Source organism: Phaenicophaeus curvirostris, chromosome 4 (genome assembly GCF_032191515.1).
Source record: "Phaenicophaeus curvirostris isolate KB17595 chromosome 4, BPBGC_Pcur_1.0, whole genome shotgun sequence".
Lineage (NCBI taxonomy): Eukaryota > Metazoa > Chordata > Aves > Cuculiformes > Cuculidae > Phaenicophaeus > Phaenicophaeus curvirostris.
Window position 1 is genome coordinate 69,278,965 of NC_091395.1, and position 20,826 is coordinate 69,299,790.

The following is a 20,826-nucleotide window of genomic DNA, read 5'->3' on the forward strand; positions in this document are numbered from 1 at the left end:
AACACAAATAAATAATAAAATAAAGAATAAATTTTAAAAAAGGTTTTTATATACCTTCTGTATGTCACCTTTTATGCTGGTCTGTTTTAAATCGCTTTGGGTACATGCAAAAGTCCTACTGTCTTTAGTTAAACTTCTATTTAGCTTCCAGCTTTTCATGATGTAGCTGCTGGAAAAACAAATCTCACAATTTAGCTGAATTTTTGTAGTTAAAATATTAAAATGACAAAATATTGTGGCATTTATTAAGGAAACACTGAAAGAGAGAGATTAAAGTTAATGCAGGCAACATGCTCTATCTTAAGCTAGAGCTGTTGTAGCACCACACTGGAAATCCTTACAGCTGCAGCTTGGAAAAAAACTTGAAAAAAATACAGAAGGTTACAAAATTATTGTAACCTTGTTCCTTAGTTACATGACAACTTAATAGAAATTCTTCACACTGGAATCTGTATACTTTTGTGGGAAAAATGTGCAGCAGTTACATAACAAGTAGTATTTTAGTATCAGTAAACAGTTAATAGAGTTTTAGGGTAGGGAATATAGAGATTTCTAAGAATCAGATCCAACATCCATCTGGTTCATCATCACTGAGCGTGGCCAGCAGCAGATGCTTAAGGAGGAAGGTGTAAGATTTGTAGTAGGAAACCTGTCTGTGTGCAGATTTCATCTTGCTCTGATTGTGGGGATGAGTCTCAGTTCTGCAGCACAAGACTTAAGTCTACCTCCCAAACCATATTTGTCGTAATTTCTAAATGTTCTTGAAGTCCATAGAAGTATTTGTTACATGAGCAACCATCCTGGCTTTTTCTGACCACGTGTCTCGTTACATGCTTTGTAAACCAATATTTTGTTTTATTAAATCTGAATTTATTAGGTGTTAATTTCCCAAATTTCCAAGTCATGGAATTCTTGTTTTCAGTTACGGCACACAAAACATCTTTCCATTTTTTATTATATATACTTTAGTCCATATTCTCTGCATTTTTCTGATTTCAAAATATCTTATTCTTTTTTTATAATTTTTTCTATCCTGTTAAGAGCTTTTTTTTTGTCTTTTGGGTTTTTTGTAAACTTATCATTATATACAAAGCTGTTAACCATGTACATTCCTGCCTGCAATTTCACAGACTCCCATTGTGCATCTAGAGGTAACAAATTCAAAATGAGAAAATGTGATGTTATTAGTTGCATGATTATTCTTATTCATCAAAAAAGTGGTGACATGGAATGGCAGACAAGAATAGTAGTGCTTGGAATGTAGAATCTGGTAGTGCTGTATTGGAAAATGGTATTAAGTTCAATGACCAGAGACAGTGCTTTTAAAAATAAGAATAGAACTTTATGTGAATAGAAAAGTACTGTTTTGTATTTTTTTAATATTCCTAAATGTTGGTCTTTAGTACCTTTTTAAAGGTAGTGTGCTTTTAATAACTCTTTTTTGTTTATATTTTTTATTGTATCTATATAAAAACTTAACTATAATGTTGTCTTATGCTCTTAAGTAATGCATCAGAGGAGTATTTTTTAGTTTAACTGGAATTTTTACTCAAACAAATAAGCTATGATGGATTTCAAATAACTCATCTCTTTTACTCCTTCTCCAAAGAGAATCCTTTGGCTTTGGGAAATCCACTGTTCAGTTATGATGTAATTCTCAGCATGTCTTCAGATTAGAAAAAAAAATGTGTGATTTTCCATGGGAAATTTTACATGTGAGTAGTCTTAACTCCGAATCAGACAACCTGATGTTGCCACACCATTTTACTTACCCGATTTTAAACTTTATTTTGATTTATTTTCTATTCAAACTCTTAAACAAGCCAGCTGGATGTAATATGTGAGCTTCTCTCAGATATACTTTGAGGAACACACTTAAATGTGTAGCTGAGCCTGTCTCATTCCCTTCCTTTGTGTTGCCTGTGCTTAGTTAGACCTCCCATGGGAGCCTCAGGGGCTGTGGTGAAGGAAGTGAATAGAGTCAGCAACTGAGACTGAAGTGAGTTTTGACTGGTCTGGAGCTGGCATGTGGAGGGTTCAGACTACCTGCTACCAAATGATGGAGTAAATTAACCTCCTGTTAAGTCTGTAGGACTTCCATTGGTGGTTTATATGTTGTAGTATCTTCACACCGGCCAGTCTGGAAAACTAGACCACATTATGCTTTGGACCTGTTATTAACAGCAGTAAAAATCTCCCTGCTGATATACAAATTTACAACAAATACGTATAGAGGGCTGTTTTCTCTGTCTAGATTTAGGCGTTGAATGTAGGTGGCTGTATTAGGAGATGGTACCCCTACCAGTTCAGTGCATAGAGATGGAGTTTTGAGATGTTAACTCAGAACCTGTAAGTCAGACCGTACTTTGGCCCCTGACTATGGAAGGAACATAAATTTAATTAGTTTGAGCATCTTTTGGCACATTGCTGTCACCTGAAAGACTACATATTGCTGTTAAAAAACAGCTTTTGAGAAAGATGACTATGATGATCTTGGTTTGGTTTGGTTTTTTTTCCCTGTCCTACACTGGTTTCTTCCTACAGAATACTTCTGCATTTGAAGGTGCAAGTTGTAGCAGTGTATCCATTCCATACCACAGTCACAATCAGATGCAGGTTATGTTTCTCAGTAGAAGAAATCATGTGTGTGTTCATCAGAAATTATGCCAAATCTGCAGGCAATCAGGAAAACTGTTAATAAAATATTAGCTTGTAAATCAAAGGCATTCTTATCATCTGTAGAACAACAAAAATACTAGTCTTTGCCTTGTCTGCAGTCTCTAATTTAGTAAGAGATAATGAGAGAAACTTGCTATTTCAGTATTCCTTCAAAGTGAAGATCATTCAATTAAGCTATTAAGCAAAAGTATAGGGGTTTTTTTTTTCAAACTTCTTTCACTCAAAATGTGCCGTGGATAGGTGTGTGCAGGGACTGAAATGGTGAAAGTGATGAATTTTGAATGTATAGATTGCTTTGAATTTTCCTTCCTCTGTATCAGTGTCAGATTGACTGCTTCCTTCTGTAGAACAGCATATTGCCTGTGAATGTTATTACTCTAACAATCCTGAAAAAATACAGGTGGCCTTGTACTATATACCTGCAAGAGCAGAACCTATGAAGATGATGAAAGATGGATAAGAAAAAGAGATAAGAAATCATTAAAAAAACCTGACTTATTTGATGAACTGTAGGGAGGAAATAGCATGTACTATTCAACTTATCAGCATCAAGCTGGGGAATCATATTTAGCAGGAATTAAAACTTATGTAATATCTTTCATTTGAAAATATGAGTTTATTAGAAGTATTTATTTCTTAGATGTCACATTTCTGCGATAAATATTCCTATTTTCTAGTTGGAAGTGCATGGCTTAGCAGGAAAGTAGCAGAGCTAGAAAGAGAACCAGCAATGCTAACATATAGTTCTGTATTTTAGTAGACAGAATACTGTCCTAGACTTTGAATTGATCACTGGATGCTTAAGATGGGGTAGATGTAATTCTGTGCAGTTACTCATTTAACTGGCAATACAACTGAACTCATAGGCTGTGCTGTTCTGGACCGCTGGGCTGAGTCCAATGGCATGAGGTTTAACAAGGCCAAGTGCCGGGTCCTGCACTTGGGGCACAACAACCCTGTGCAGTGCTACAGACTAGGAGAAGTCTGTCTAGAAAGCTGCCTGGAGGAGAGGGACCCGGGGGTGTTGGTTGACCACGACTGAACATGAGCCAGCAGTGGCGCAGGTGGCCAAGAAGGCCAATGGCATCTTGGCTTGGATCAGAAACGGCGTGACCAGCAGGTCCAGGGAGGTTATTCTCCCTCTGTACTCGGCACTGGTGAGACCGCTCCTCGAATCCTGTGTTCAGTTCTGGGCCCCTCACCACAAGAAGGATGTTGAGGCTCTGGAGCGAGTCCAGAGAAGGGCAACAAAGCTGGTGAAGGGGCTGGAGAACAAGTTTTACGAGGAGTGGCTGAGAGAGCTGGGGTTGTTTATCCTGGAGAAGAGGAGGCTGAGGGGAGACCTCATTGCTCTCTACAACTACCTGAAAGGAGGTTGTAGAGAGGAGGGTGCTGGCCTCATCTCCCAAGTGACAGGGGACAGGACAAGAGGGAATGGCCTCAAGCTCCTCCAGGGGAGGTTTAGGCTGGACATTAGGAAAAAATTTTTCATGGAAAGGGTCATTGGGCCCTGGCAGAGGCTGCCCAGGGAGGTGGTTGATTCACCTTCCCTGGAGGTGTTTAAGGGACGGGTGGACGAGGTGCTAAGGGGCATGGTTTAGTGTTTGATAGGAATGGTTGGACTCGATGATCCGGTGGGTCTTTTCCAACCTGGTTATTCTGTGATAAGCACTGAGTCCTTCAGCCCAGATGGAGAACCAGGCTAAAAGACCTGAGCTGCTTTCAGCAGATGAACTGGAGCATGTGGAGTTGTGTCAGGTCTATTGTGCTGTCCACACAGAAATGTTGAGTTCAGTTCAATTGCTTCTGCAGGTTTTCCAACTCACATAAGGTAGCATTGATCTCTGGCTTCACCCTGCTCGTCTTGAACTAGTTTTTGCTTTAGCATGGAGATGAGGCAATCGAATGATCCAATGCTGAGTGGTTTTGAAAATCCAATTATTTTTCCTCCGTTCCTAAAGCCTGATAAATTTAGGATAAAATCTTTAATTCTTGTTGTATGTTCTAAGAAAGGACTATGAGGACAGGCTGAGAAAGTTGGGGTTGTGCAGCCTGGAGAAGAGCAGGCTCTGGGGACACCTTATAATGGTCTTCCAGTACCTGAAGGGGCACAAGAAAGCTGGGGAGGAGCTTTTTACAAGGGCTTGTAGTGATAGGATGAGGGGGAATGGCTTTAGATGGGAAGGGGGAAGATTTCTATTCTACATTAGGAAGAAATTTTTCATGATGAGAGTGGTGAGGCCCTGGCACATGTTGCCCAGGGAAGCTGTAGATGCCCCATCCCTGGAGGTGTTCAAGGCCAGGTTGGATGGGTCTTGGGCCTGATCTAGCGGGAGGTGTCCCTGCCCATGGCAGGAGGGGTGGAACTGGATGATATTTAAGGTCCTTTCCAGCCTCAACCATTGTATGATTCCGTGAAATATCCAGAATGTGTTGCTCCAGTCCTGACTGAAGGCACTACTCTACTACAAATGATCAGTCTATTGCATTTTTGTTGCACTAATTTGATCAGTGCAATTATGTTCACTTATTTCATTGATTCACAGTATATCCTGAGGTTTTGATATTCACAGTTCTTTCTGATTTATATCTTTTTACATGTCATCCAATGATTACGAGCAATCTCTTGTTTTACTTAATTTACTTGCATTGTAAATTATAACTTTTCACATAACTCTTGGTACAGATGATCCTGGTCTTTTCATCTATTTCTTTTTGTATCCTGTGCCCCAATTTTCTGTTAGAAATATGTTAATCTGTTTCACTCTGCTTCTGACTGTGTTGTAAGTGACTAATAATTTAAGATCTATTATTAGAGCTCACTGCACTGTTAGTCAATGTCACATTGTAATTTAAGGCAGTGTGAAACTATCTTAGGTTATTTTCCTGAAAGACTTGAAAAGTTATAAGTAGTAACCATGTTGATGTTTCAGCCATTTGTAAAGAATTATTTACTTCAATAACTGCTAGGTATTAAGAAAAGTCTACAATGTGCATTAATTTGAATATTATCTGCAAATTGCAAAGCAGTTTGGAAATATGTGATACAGTTTCGTGATTCCCAGCTACAATGATTAAAGTAATAAAATAAAGCTAGTAGGAATACAGTCTGATTAGATAGATGGTATTTTTCCTTTCTGAGTGAGAACTACAGTCAAGGTTTATATATGTTAGATTGTATCTAATTTGCCAAGGGCTTCATTCAGTCAAATACATCTATTATTCCATTGCAAAAGTATTGTTGCACCCAAACCAGCAACTTGCATTGGTTTTAAGGAATCTCTTGTCACATCATCAAATCCCTGGATGACATTCATACTATCGTGGCCTTTATGTTTTCAGGGTATGTGGAGTGACAATCCTTTTAACTCCATTAATGAATTTTTCATTTTCTTTAGATGTTTATTTTCACTTTAACATATCCATTGTGCATGTGACAATTAGTTAATTATGTGAATGGAAAGCACTGTTAAAAATTTCTTGCATGTGTTATCTTAAGTCTCTGGAATTTTTCAGGTTAATTGCCCAGATTCATGATGAGTTGTTGTTTGAAGTAGAAGACTCTCAAATCCAGGAGTTTTCAGGTAAATACAATCTCTCTTTCTCTCTCAAAACCCTTTCCCCCCATGACCTGTGATTTCTCAGAGGAAAAAGAATTAATTACAAAAGCAGCAGCACATTGATTCTCATGATTGAGAAAATGTACATTAAGCAGATTTTTCTGAACGTTTTTTACCACTGGCTTTTATGTAGATCAAATATGATATACTCATCTGGAGTTCTCCAACATGCTTATTTGTATTAGTTTTCTTACCAAGATTTGCTCATCCAAAGTATGAATCCTGTAAAGCAAGATTTCAAAGGGTTCTAGAAAGAAATAAACCAGCAAAAAAGAATGTCTTGGCAAGAAACTTTCTAAATACTTATGAGGGGGCCTATTACATAAAGCACTATGAAATTCTTTATGTATGAATGTAATGTACTGTAATTTCTAAGTTAGTTTATTGCTTTTTTTTTTATATTACGAGTACTTTATGATGGAACTTTCAAGGTTAAAGGTTAGTAAAAGTTCCCACCTACATTTTTACCCTCTTGTCTGGCTTACTTCCAGACATTACTTCCTAAGCCAGATTTTGTCTAGGCATCTGGTGCAAATTTAGCTACCAAATGAGGGCACATAGGAGGCTGTAGAGTCTCTTCTCCAGTAAGTGGTGGATTTATTTCTATAGGCACCAAACTTTTATTCACAAACTTTGGTCTAGCTTGAAGCTCTGCAATACCTTTGGCTAAAGCAATGAGTGCAATGTCACAAATATTTTAAATGAACCAATACAAGAAATATCTTCCATTATAACCTAAGCATCTAAGAAAATATTAATTTCACTTTCCCTTGTTAGGTTCATTTAAATAATACAATTTGCTGAATTAGTCTCTTTTCATCACTGATCCCTCTTGTGAGTATTAGTTCATAATGAGAATGTTAAACCTCCATCTAATCAAAACAAAGATCCTGGGAAATATTTAAGTTCATTATATTAGGGGCATTGTAATTAATTAAGTTAATATATTAACTTTTGACCTCTAAATATAGGAGTTCAAATCTGGTTTAAATTAAAAAAACACCATACTGTTTATCAGAGATTACAGTATCTACTCAGGAAAGGCCAATGTTAAAAGTACCATAGCTTCAGAGTCAGAAAGTATAGTATATTGAATGAGGTCTGTAAGATAGCATAGAATGATTTTTATTATCTTATTTTACATAAATTTGCCTTAAGTATAAAGCTAATATTACACCCAAAAGATAAAAATTATTCATGATTGCCTATAGATATAGAAAATCACAGATTCTGACCTCATCAGGTCAAATTCTGATCACTGTTACTAGTACGAGTTTGTAGTAAATTCACCAAAATCAAGATTATTCCAGTCAAATGGAAAAATCATAACAAATTATTCCACTATCTAAACATGATGACTAGAGGCTTTTTTCTGATAACGCAAAAAGAATACAGATGAAATTCTCAAGACGTGACTGCCCTAGACACCACAGTGCAAGCAGTTCGCAGATCTCAATGTCTACCTGCTGTGTGTAGAACAAACATACCAGTCAACTCTTCATTCTGCTTCAAACCTATCACTGTGTAATTGAAGTTGCTAAAATGACCTTTAGGAAATGGACCTGGGCAGTCTAAAGGTCTGAGATACCTTGGAAATTGTCGTTGTGCTTAACATAGGCTACGAGGCTTGAGTGTTCAAAATGGAAGCTTATTTCATTCTACTGATTGAAGATTGATTGTTAGGTTTGTCTCTACTTTGCCCTAAGAGGCAAATTAAAAAAAAGGAAATTCTGCGTTACAGTAACTTTTAGATATACTCACTTACCTCAGAACAGAAGAGTGCTAAAATGTCTTTTACTTAACACTAAAGACCAACCTGAGATATTCCTTTGCTGTATTTCCTCATTCATTCATTTCATTCCCCTTTATTCATCACCAGTGAGGCCAGACTTGGAGTACTGCATCCAGTTCTGGGCTCCCCTGAGAGACAAAGGTGATGAATGAGCTGGAGCATTTCTCTTACGACAAAAGGCTGAGAGAGCTGGGACTGGTCAGCCTGGAGAAGAGAAGGCTCGGGGGCTGGGGCGGGTCTCATTAATGTCTATAAATACCTCAAGGGAAGGGACATAAAGGGCAGAGCCAGGATCTTTCCAGTAGGGCTCAGTACAGGACCAGAGGCAATGGGCACAAACTGAAAAACAGGAGGGTCTCTCTGAACATCAGGAAACACTTTTTTTTTACTGTGAGTGTGGCTGAGCCCTGGCACAGGTTGCGCAGAGAGATTGTAGAGTCTCTGTCCTTCAAGATATTCAAAAGCCATCTGGACGCAGTCCTGGGAAACTGGTTCTGGATGACATGGTTTGAGCAGGGTAGTTAGACCAGATGACCTCCAGAAGTCCCTTCCAGCCTCAAACATTCTGTGATATTGGTATTGTGAATAGTTCTGCTACTGGTAAAAGAACGAATGCAAGTTGTCTTAAAAGTGACTGAAGCTGGCTCTTCCTTCAGTGTCATTAATGAGAATTTTGCTTGATCTGAATAGGCAGAGAAAGGGTGTATCTGCAGCAGCATGTAGCTTCCAGTCAGGAGTACAGTGATGAAACAGATCTCCCTGTTGTTCCCAGTCCATGGTGTGAACAGTTTTGGTTCACATCACAGAGCTGTCTGAGAGCGGTTGACCTAGATTCCTTTCAGATGAAACTAAATAGGAAGACTCTTTTCTCCTAATCTTTTCCAATTATTTCAGGAGATGCTAACTGAGGTAACAAATTAGGAATGTGAGTTTTAAGCGAAAGAAGGACTGTCAGTAGGATGTGTGCTCCTAACTCACTTCAGTGCTTTGAAAGTCCAAATATGGATTTAATCTCTTTGCTCAAAGCTCTTTCTATCTTTTAAAAGAAGTCCTTACTCTTCTTACTTTTATTTGCTGATATTCTTTTGCTGTCAGCTTTGTCTTTACATATCTAATGAGCTTCTGTCCATTCATAAACTTTAAATAACAGAATCTGCTGACTTGCAGATTCCAGCCTGCAGCTTAATGATCCAGAGAGAAATCTCAGTTGTACAGTCACAAAGCTCTGTAAAAGGAGAGACGTGGACTTAAAGCTGAAGAGTAGTGTTTGATGGCTTTAATGGACTAGAGTTCAGTGCTGTGTTAGGCTTGCTAGTCTCCTGCATTAAGTATGATCCAAGAAGCACTGACATACTATTCAGTGTTTGCATTCTGATTCCAGTCATGCTTCTGATCTACATTTTCAGGAAAGCAACAGCAAATACATGTCTCAGTTTTTTTATTTGCAGAATGAATAAAATATTTTTAAGATTTATAAATCAAGAGCATAAAGGTAAATATTGTTATTTCACTTAGATCGTAGTGCAGAATATAAGTCTTTTCAACAGCATTTCCCTTGTGGGAAGTCTCTCTTTTGTTTTATTTTACAACATTAAAATGTCTATTTGCTTTCAAGATTCTCCTGAGTGGAGGCCAAGAATTGCCACACAGCAATCATAATCCCGGTGCTTTCTCTATTCCTCCTTAGGGTTTCATAGGCCACAACAAGAATTTTCAGTCCTTTTCAGTATACAGAAATTCAAGTTATAGTGCACTTCGTAATTTATGCCCAACAGATGGTTTTGAATCTTTTGAATGTGATGAACAATGGGCAAGCAACGTGTTCCTTCTTTTGTAATATCTACTTCTGCACAAAATACTGAATGTAACTTACTTTAGGTGCCATCTGTATTTTGGAAGAATACCTTTGTCAAGCAGAATCAATCACCCACAGTTTTATAGTAGGCATGCGGTGCACTCTGAATGGACAAGGCAAAACATCATTTATTCATAAAAAGTCTTTGAGCCTACAAGTCTCAACATACTTCAAAACACAATAATACACATACTGTTCTGAATTGCGTGATTTTTCATCAAAGATATGACATATTGCTTGCCTCATTTCTCTGTTTAGGGTAAGAACAAGAGATCAAAAGACGTTTTTAAAAATCCTGATTTTCTGTTAGAGATTGTCTGCAAAGATCAAATCAAAACATTTGGCAGAAATTAGTTTGGTTTTGCCAGAAGACTGCCAGCTTTACCCTCAATAATCTGCCTGGTTTCTAGACAGCTTGGCTGTCTGGCTTCCTCACGCCCTGAGCTTTCCAGCAACCCAGGAAGCAGAAAGGCGGATGATATTTTGGGAATGCCGAAAACTGGGTTGTTAGATCTGAGAGGGCTTAACATCTCTGAGTTCTGGGGTTTGTGTGATCAGGTAGAGAGACTATCCCCAAATCAAACTGTGAGTTTGTTTAGGGATTTGGGAATTCAGGAACTGCAGAACTCAGTTTTTTATTTTGTTTCTGTTTGAAATGCCTCTTTGCCCTTGGATTATTCTGAATATATTACTGCTAAAAAAAGGACTGTACCTTGTGGTGATGAAATGCAGGATAATTTCTTTTTTACAGTACAGGGATAGCTGTAGTTACAACTGTAAGATCTGACTTCTGACATATATTCCATAAAAGCCTGGTAGATTTGAAAGGTAAACTTTGCCACTAGTGATTACTGTGGATTGTTCCTTGTCACTATGCTTGCTTAATTGCGTCCATTAGTGAGAAACATAATTAAATGAAAGACTTGCTTCTCGAAATAACTGTTTTTTGTAGAAATAACCTGTATTCCAGAACATTGTGTTGGACTGCTCAATACCAGAGTGCATTAAGGCAATTTTAAAGGTGTTTTAGAACTCGTTTATAATCACAAGTTATTTATAGAATTAAAAAACTTAATTTCCATGTGTATTGTTACATTCGGTACATGTAAAACATACAGTTTGAAACTATTTTTCTGGTATTTTACCAGGTATAAAATATATCAATTGAAATACTTTAAGAACACCATGGTTCAGAACACTGAAAGGACCAGTCTAAGAAAAAAAAAACCGACAACAAAAAAATCCCCAGAATACACAAAGCCTATTTATTTTAATATTAAGAGTAGTTCAGAATTTTAATACCTAAGCAACAATATGTTAGGGGTTTTTTTTAAATCTGCCAATATATATTTTGGGCTCATGTACAAATTCTGTGACATTTCATTTTATTCTGTTACATTTCCAACTTAATGGGTACTGAGGCAGCTGCGTAAAGCGGTGCACATGTTCAAAGGGGGACTCAAGTAACAGAAGAAAATGTACTGTTCATCAGAAGTTAGCGACATTTTCTGTTTTCTGAGCTGCCTTTTTCTGACTTGGAAAACACTGGTGCATAAACTAAAGATGCCTCCAGATAGCTTTCAATTTGAAAAAAATCCCTCTTCCATAGATCATGTGTCTGGCCAGGTTTGACATGTTTCTGGAGTCATAATTTCATAGGTGAATGAGCTTGAAAAATGTCTTCAGTTTGATAGGGACAAATAAGCTTTTGTTTCACAGCAGGCATGAGTGTCTTTTCTTTGCTCCTATTCACACCACTTTCAATAAGCATATTTAATCTGGCCAGTATCAAGAAAACGTAGTGTATCTTAGAATGCATGTTGGAATTTCAGTTCCTCTATGATCTTGTCCCTTTGCTGTCACTACATTTTTTCAAAATATAATATTTTAACATGACATTAGCACTCACAAAACATTCTAAGATGAACATAATCAACAAATGTCGTAATTGCTGACTATGGATTTTGAGACATAAGTTGCAAAGGCAGGGAGAATGGCATTTTACAGATGCCGTTGCAGTATGTGGCTGGCTGCAAAGGAACATTTTAAGATTAATAATTTATGTGCCCTAGATATACTAGATTCTTGACTAAAACAGAAATAATCATTACCCCAAAAGCCTCCAATCAAAATCTGGAAAAGAAACAAAAGATTAAGAGTTATAGAAAAAGATCTATTTAAATGTAGCAATCACTTTTGTTGACGACACTCTATAATGTATATGGGATAAAGAAGATACAGTTGTGTATGCCTGGATTGTTTATTTTGAGCCTGGGGAAAGAGGAGAGTTTTCAAGGAGATATGAGACTAGCAGGAGAATCAGGTATTATATACATAGGACTAAAAGGGACCTCTCCTGCAATTACATTCCACCATGCCATATGGTCTCTTTTAAAAATTATCATCTCCATATGAAAAATTACTCCCACTGGGAGACTTCTCCAGAATTTCATCTAGAACTTTAGATTTCCAGCCTAAATGTATTCAGCCATTTATTTACCTATTTATTTTTGTGCAAAGATTTTCAGTTAGTCTAAATGCTACCTTCTTCACTATTTATTGTCTTAACAGATGACTGAATAGGAATGGAATTCCAGCAGGTTGTTTTATATATTTCTGTTACCGTTATGTATTTATTAGGTCATTCAAATTCTATTTTGTAAAGTAGACATAGGCGAATCTTTTGGATACTTTCAAGGGACCATTTCAGAAGTGTGAAATGCAGACAAAACTACTTCAAGTTGCTTGAAATGAATGGTTTTACTAAGCCAAACAATAAACTCTGGGAAGACACAGGGAAGTCAATGTGGCATTAGAAAGAGAACAGGGAGCCAAACCGACACAGAACAAAACAGTGAAGAAAATGGAGCAAACCCATGGAGAGTTTTTTTAATGGATTGTCAAAGGGAATAAAAAACCATTAGATTTGTTCACTGATGTGGCCACTTTAATCTGCGCTATCTAAAAGGGTATAAGTAAAAGATGCGGCAGAATTCAGATCATGTCAGAGATGCCTTAAAGTGAAAACTATGTGAACTGACAGAGAAAGGTGTTGCAATCATCACTGCCATCATGAGTCCCCTTTTGGGGATAACAGTTATCTGGGAGAGGACCAGTCGAATTCATAGGTATAGAGAACTAAGGGAAAACTGGTCTATCTCAGTGCCTATGCAGACAGCACCTTTTATCATATCTCTTGCATCTTTCAACCCATGTATTGATGCTACTGAACCGTGCTCCATCTTTTGTTGTCTGTTGGACCTCTTTTTGTCAAAGACCTATTCCTCCCATTGCCATGATGATCTATTGCTCTTTATTTGTCTAACAGCTCAAAAAATGTTAAGTGGCACAGAGCTGATTGTGTCCTTAGGTTCTTTGTAAATGCTTTGGTGGAACATACAGAGCTGAATGAATCTGCATAAGTGCATGATCCAAGTGTTACACTCTCACAAAAGCTGTGTGCAGTTGTAGCCCGGTAGAGAGCTTACCAATGGAAAAAAGGTTTACCCAGGGACTGACTGGCAATCCACTTAGCCCTCTGAAGGTGCGCCACCTGGTTGGAGCGCCTCCACGTCTGCTGCACTGCTGACCTCCCAGAGCTGACAGCTTGTTTAGTTCAGAGTGGGGTTCTCAAGACAGAGGCAGTCCAACACTCCTCTGTTATAGCCACATTGACTTGGACTGCATATTAAATGGATAATTATTTAGGCTAGCACTTCCCTTTTCACTATGTGTTGTTGTCATGTTTGTTCCTGCTGTCCCAAAATGATTCTACTACCTGAATTCTAACGTGAAGCAAATATATAGGTGTATCTGTAGGTAGATGTGTCAACAAATGTTTGCTTCCTCAGCCTTGGCACTTCAGCTCCTGGTCTTTTGAGTTACTGCATAATTCAGGTTTCATGGAAAATCTTATGACAGCTCATTAGCACGCAAGCCTGAGTGAGCCAGCGTGGTCTGAGCACTCTACTGCTGTTCAGGCAGAAGCTAGTTATCATCATTAATATCAAGCCAGCCTTGGTGTCACAGATGTGAGACAAAACATTGCATACTATTCCTCATGGCTGGCATCATTAGAATAGGTTTCAGCAGCAGCCAGAGCAACAACTATATGCAGCTTCTTAAAATTCTTGTTGCTCCTTCTCATCTAACCTCAGCAGCAAAAGGATCATAATGTATATTGAGGGATAACTTCCAAGAATGCTTCTAAGTAATCATGTAGTTTTCAGTCTAACAGTTATTCCCACATATTGCACACCCTGATATATCTCAATTCAGTGAGGCACATGATGACACATATTATCTAGTCATAGATAATGGTTTAGGTTGCAAGGGACCCTAAAGATTATCCTGTTCCAACCCCCCTGCCATGGGCAGGGACACTTTCCACAGGACCAGGTTGTTCCAAGCCTCATCCAGCGTGGCCTTGAACACCTCCTGGTATGGAGCATCCATGACTTCTCTGGGCAAACTATTTCAGTGCCTCACCACCCTCATCATGAAGAATTGCTTCCTAATATCTTATCTAAATCTCTCCTCTTTTGGTTTAAAGCCATTACCCCTTGTCCTATCCCTTTACATGCCCTTGTAAAAAGTCTTTCTCCAAGCTTTTCTGTAGGCCCCCTTTAGGTACTGGAAACTGCAATAAGGTCTTCTCTGAGCCTTCTCTTCTGACTGGACAACTCCAACTCTCTTGGTCTGTCACCATAGGAGAATTGCTCCAGCACTCTGACCATCACTGTGGGCCTCCTCCAGACTCACTTGAACAGTCTTATGTTGAGGGCTGCATAGCTGGAGGCAGTACTCCAGGTGGAGTCTCTTGAGAGTAGAGTAGAGGGGCAGAATCCCCTCCCTCGACCTTATGGTCACACTTCTTTTGATGCAGCCCAGGGTACATTCAGCCTTCTGGGCTGCAAGCGCACATTGCCTGGTCATGTCCAGTTTCTCTAAGTACCCACAGGTCCTTCTCCTTGGGGCTTCTCTCAATCCATTCTCCTCCCAGACTGTATTTGTGCTTGGGATTGCCTTGACCCAGATGCAGAACCTTGCGCTTGGCCTTGTTGAACTTCACAAGGTTCACCCAGGCCAACCTCTCAAGCCTGTCAAGGTCCTTCTGGATGGCATCCCTTCCCTCCAACGTGTCAACCTCATCACACAGCTTGGTGTCGTTGGCAAACTTGCTGAGGATGCACTCGATCCCACTGTCCGTGTCTCTGACAAAGATGTCAAACAACACCGATCCTAATACCCAACCCTGAGGATTGCTGCTTGTCACTGATCTCCACTTGGATATTGAGTTGTTGACCACAACTCTTTGAGTGTGACCATCCAGCCTATTCCTTACCCACGCAATGGTCCATCTGTCACATCCATGTCTCTCCAATGAAGAGACAAGGATGTCATGCAGGACAGTGTCAAATGTTTTCAACAAGTCCACGTAAATGATATCAGTTGCTCTTTGCTTATCCACCAATGCTGCAACCCCATTGTAGAAGGCCACCAAATTTGTCAGGCATGATTTTCCCTTAGTGAAGCCACATTGGCTGTCACCAGTCGCGTCTTTATTTTCTATGTGCCTTAAAATAGTTTCCAGGAGGATCTGCTCCATTATCTTGCTAGGTTCAGAGGCGAGACTGACTGGCTTGTAGTCAGCCATCCTGTCAGACCGATGAAGGTTGCTCCGTAACTTCTGCTGTGGGGCTGCCTGGTCTTCCTGTTTCATTTTCACTAGCCACCAATTTCTCCTTTTAAAAATTCTGTTCGTCCGCTGAGTTTTATTAGAACCATGTTGTGTTGCAGCAGGAATCTTTCTCAAGTGAGGCACTGACATGACCAAGAATGACAAATCTGGTCCCAAATGACCAATTTGGAATAATAAATTATATATTTGGGAATAATTATATATACAGTAAGAGTGAGAATAGTGTTATGACACAATGAATTGTTAAACTACACAAATCATACTGAAGTCTGACTGTTTCGATTTTTGATAGCTCCACTATCCCACAGGAAAGATTTCTTTTTTAAATTTGGCCCTAATCTTCTTACTCTGAAGAATACAGTATTTTAGACAGTTCAGACTTGTAGTATTTTTTTCCTAGCTTTTTTTTTTTGATTGAATTTAATGACTGCACAAGAAAATTGAAATATATAAAATATCCCCAAACATATAGTTAGGAGTACAGACATGCTGTACATCTGTATGATATATGTTAGTGCTGTGCTTCTGTATTTATGGGATACATATAAGTTAAATCGTTCTCCCCTAAAACTCAATTTAAAATACGGAACTGAACCTTCTGCAGGAGATAAAATATAATATTTTAAGAAATATGAAAAAAATTATAAATTATTAGATTGTTTTTTAATGCAGTTATTTAGGTATTGTATAGTGAGTATAAAACACATGGGGTTTTATATGTAACAATTCTAACATGGAAAATAAAGCTGTAGGTTTTCAAATTTACTTTACAGCACTGGTAAGAAGAACAATGGAGTCCTTGCAGAAAACCACAGCCTTGGAAGTGCCACTAAAGGTAGGGACAGTTCAGAATTTCCATTAACATCTCAGGCATTCTTAGTTTTGTGTTATCTTCATCATTTGAAGGATCTAGAGATAACTATTTTGCCTTTCATGTCAATAGTTTTGTTTTCATATTTGTGGGTAATTTCTTTTTTATATTACTATAAAAATTCTAAAGGAAAATGACTGAAAGAAACTCGACATCCATTTTGGAAAGTGTGATTCCTGTCTACTCTTTGTTTTAGCGATGCAGCGTGGTAATTTCAAAATCAATTTCATTTATTGCCATGAAATTTCTTTTGGGTGTGGTAAAGTGAGAAATATGTGCCTTTAATAGACTCTCTGAATGTGGCAGGCATTCATTACTGCTGAAAAATTATTGCAAAAGATCTTTCTTCAGTAATTTCCACTTGGAAAGTTGTTCTTTTTAATATTGTCATGTGGATGCCTAACATATAAAGCAAAAAAAAAAATCATTGGTCATTGTTTAAAATACAGGACATCTGTAAAAAATGAGTAAATAACTACATAGTTATCATATCTATGTATGTATTGGGCGTAATTGTCTTTATTTTATAAAATAACCATATTTTTCTCTCTACAAGACTAGTATCCTCCACTTTAGCCAACTGCTCAGCTTTTTGTTGCTTAATAAGAGACTATAGTTCCTGGGAATCCTTTAACTGATTAAGTGAGAAACAGTCCAAGGTTTTCCAGTTTCCCGAGAAATGAAGTATTTGGTGTTGCCGGATCACTCATTCAGCAGTTTTACTGAAAAGGATTTGGGGACAGAAAAGAGTTTATTCTCTTTATTTCAGAAATGGTTGTGACATACAAACTTGCACTAGTGGAAATGGTTGAAAAAGAAAACTACTAGGTAATTTCTAGCTTATATATGTCTTCCCCCAGATCTTCTATATCTCTTTCAGCATCTCAGCCACTTTGTGTGGCTTTCTCTGGAGGCCTTGCAGTTACATATTCCCAAGTCCTTATGGAGCCCACCTTGCCTACAAAACCTGTGAGGAGAATGAGGGATATTTGAGATCTAAATAACTCTTTCTGCTTCCAATGCTGGAATTGTCCCCCCTTCTTCACTTAGTCCTTGTAAGAACTTACACTCTTGTTTGCCAGATTTGGTCAAGTGAGACCTATTGCCCATGCTGGGATTATATATTTCTTGCACTGATGCTCCTAAGCTTTATAAACTCCATTTCTATAGCTTGCTTACATAGTACACCTGGCGCTTGCCTACCTTCTTTTGTTACAAATTCCTTGAAAAAAGGAAGCAAGACTGTTTTTCAAGGTATACCAAATGTAAATACGTTTAATGACAGTATTAGACACCTGGCACTCATACTGCTTTAAATTTAATTAAAATAGTCACATATGGTGTTATTGCTGGTATATAAAGTGAATAGCAATACTGTAGTCCTTCTTTGATAGTTTTAGGGAACTCTTTTTGGTGACTTTGTCAGAGACACCATCATTCATGCTTGGCAAATGGCCTGAGGAAGCCATTGCCATGAAATAAAATAAGAACAGTTTAATATGTTCCTAAGAAAGACAAATGTTTACATGGCTAATGAGAGTGTTCGTAATTATACGAGCAGAATATCGTTTCAGGGTTATATATTTCAGACTAACCACTAACCAGCAGAAGGGTTTAATGTCCTACACACAAAATGGGACACTCCATCTTAGAACACAGTTTCTTTCACCTCTAAAGTGTCTCCTAACACACTGACAAATTAATCTTGATGCATTAGCAAATGCATTCGATATCTTATTCCTCTGAGAACAGCTTTCCTCTGTTAAACAACAACTGCATTGTAATAGGTGAAAAGAAACACATTCTTGGACAATAGGTAGTTGTCTGGGGTTTTGAAAGATTAAGACTTTGTAATAGGCAGTGGAAGTATCTAGAAGTGCATGTTTTATTACCCTTGTTTTGGTCTTTTTTTCCTGAGCAAATTACAATAAGTATCATGACATACTTATAGTGCTACTGCACATTAGCCTGCGTGCATCATGAAGATACTTCATCTTCCTCTGAAACATCACGAATGGATCAATGGCAGAAGCCAAGTAGAAAACATAAAATAACAACATCTTGATTTCAAAGGAGAAATTTAGAGTGATCTTTTATAAAAAATCTGTATTTTTGTTCATGTTGTTTACCCTTCTACACAGTAAGGATATGTCTTTTAGGTTTAGAGATGCTGAAGATGAAAAGATTTTTGTGAAATGCTCTCCTTCAGCATGCTTGCTTTAACTAAATATGTATTATGTGCTCAGTTAATATGAATACTATTTTTTAATACAGAGGAAAAGTGTCACTAAAGTAGAGCACACATAGTCTTAATGGGGAGAGATTTCTTTTTCTTCTTTGAGGAAAAGGATGCTTTATCTTTGAAGTAGTGCCTTTTCCAAAATACAGTCCTTGCTAATGAGGCAGCTTTCATGTCAGAACATCTACTGTGTAACTGAGTACCTGTAACTGCAAAACAAACTGAAATAAAACCAAAGCAAGAACAAAAATACTCCAGAACTGGAAAAGTGGACGGTATAATAGAGATCTCTAGCATCTTTATGAATTACCAACAAAGTTGCTGATTATAAACACTCTACTTTTGTGACTCTTTTGAAAACTGTAATAAGATGAATATTGCTTTAGCCTATTCCTTACAATTCAGTAACATGTATTTGCAATTTCAAAACTGAAGGTTAATCTTAATTGTTAAGGTGTTTAAATCAAAATTATATTGATAATTAAGTATTAATAGATACACAGAACATTTCATATTGGATAGGCACGTAATATAGAGCAGTATCAACATCCAAAGGGAAAAGAAAAAATAGTAATCTTGCTTTACGTGATGTGTTTGTTTGTTTGTTTAAATTTTTATATTTTTTTCTTGACAGGTTCCCTTGAAAGTCATTCTTGCCGCTGGGAAATCATGGGGGTGTATGACAGAATTGCAGGAGATGTAAAGCAGTCATCGGGGATGTTATTCAGTACCCGTACACCTCATTGGCCTGTGCTGATTCCTCGCTGAATCACTAGGCAACAGCGCTGCTGGATCTTTCATAAGCACCTAATACTCTGCATGTGAATTTTTTTACTTCATTTTGTCTGTAGCCCTAGGCAACAGCAGTGAGATAAAACTGGTTTTCACCAGTTCATTATGTTTCCTTTAGCCAAGGTAACCAGCAGGGAGCTGCTTTTGTTCAGAGCTAAATTACTACATGTAAGAAATGAAGCAAGACAATATTAACCCTTTGGGAACATGACAAATATATTTGAATTAAAGTGATGTTTAGACTTTAATGTTAAATATTTTGTGAAGAGCCTGTGTAAAAATATTTCTAATCTGGCATTACTATTGCATTAGAAAGACACTAGTTGAACCGTATCAGCAAGTGCTTAGCTGTTGCGTTCAGCTTATTTTATAATTTGTGAGTTGAAAACAGCTGCCTGATTTGCAGCACGTATTAGTCATGTTCCACAGACTTAGAAAAAGAGTTCTTTGGAAATGAAGAGTCTCCAGCTTATTTTCTATTTAGAATTTTGGAGCAAAAGAGGTAAACAAAACTAGATGCCGACATGTGCTCAAAATAACCAGATTCTTGTAAATTCAAATAATTTCAAACTCAATTTGTACACTGTAACCTTGGCATACTTTAGGGGAAGTATAGTTTTGCTTAATCTGTTATTTTTATTACTGATGCAATGCTAATATTACTTAGATAAATTTTAGGATTCAACCTTATACTTTTGGAGATTCAAGCTTTTACTTTAATGTTTGGATTTGTTATTAATATTTTGTTTTCCTGCGCAGTTTATTCTTGAAATTTTGTTTCATAATATTACTGGTTATCAAATTCTGCCTTCATGCTTGTGAAGTATGAAACTATCCTCAAAGTCCATTAATTATTTAGAAGTTGAAGTCAAGCACAAAACTTTTAAGAGGTGTTTAGTATCTTTCAGCATTAGACCTGATGATTGAAGTAATACAATTTAAATTTTAAAAGTGTATTGTTACAGAGATTTTTGCAGCAGTTTTAACTTGTATCATTAAACAGTTTTGCATTGCGCTTAAAGTCATTAACTATTAATTGTAATATTGTTTTCTTATGTTGCATATTAATCATACATTACCTGTCAGCTGAAGTGAGTCAGTAGTTTTTAAAGTAGACTCTTATAGTTGTAAAATTAGCAGTGGTCATGTAAGAAAATTTAGAGCCTTCTGCTAATTAATTGAGGGTTAGCTTTTTGGCTGCAGAGGGTCTAGCCTGCGTGGCTGTGACGCTCCACCAGGTGATGTGAGCTCTGAGTCCAGTTCTACCTTTCCAGCAG

The 20,826-nt window shown here is 37.6% G+C and overlaps 1 protein-coding gene across 1 annotated transcript in view; it reads left to right on the forward strand.

Moving 5' to 3' along the window:
- Positions 1-20,522, forward strand: part of POLN (DNA polymerase nu) — a 99,763-nt gene extending 79,241 nt beyond the window's left edge. The window contains exons 22-24 of the mRNA XM_069856466.1: positions 6,196-6,263; positions 16,421-16,482; positions 19,392-20,522. Of these exons, the coding sequence (XP_069712567.1) occupies positions 6,196-6,263; positions 16,421-16,482; positions 19,392-19,460 (199 nt within the window). The 3' untranslated portion in view covers positions 19,461-20,522. The remainder of the gene's footprint in view (positions 1-6,195; positions 6,264-16,420; positions 16,483-19,391) is intronic.
- The last annotated feature ends 304 nt before the right edge of the window (positions 20,523-20,826 follow it).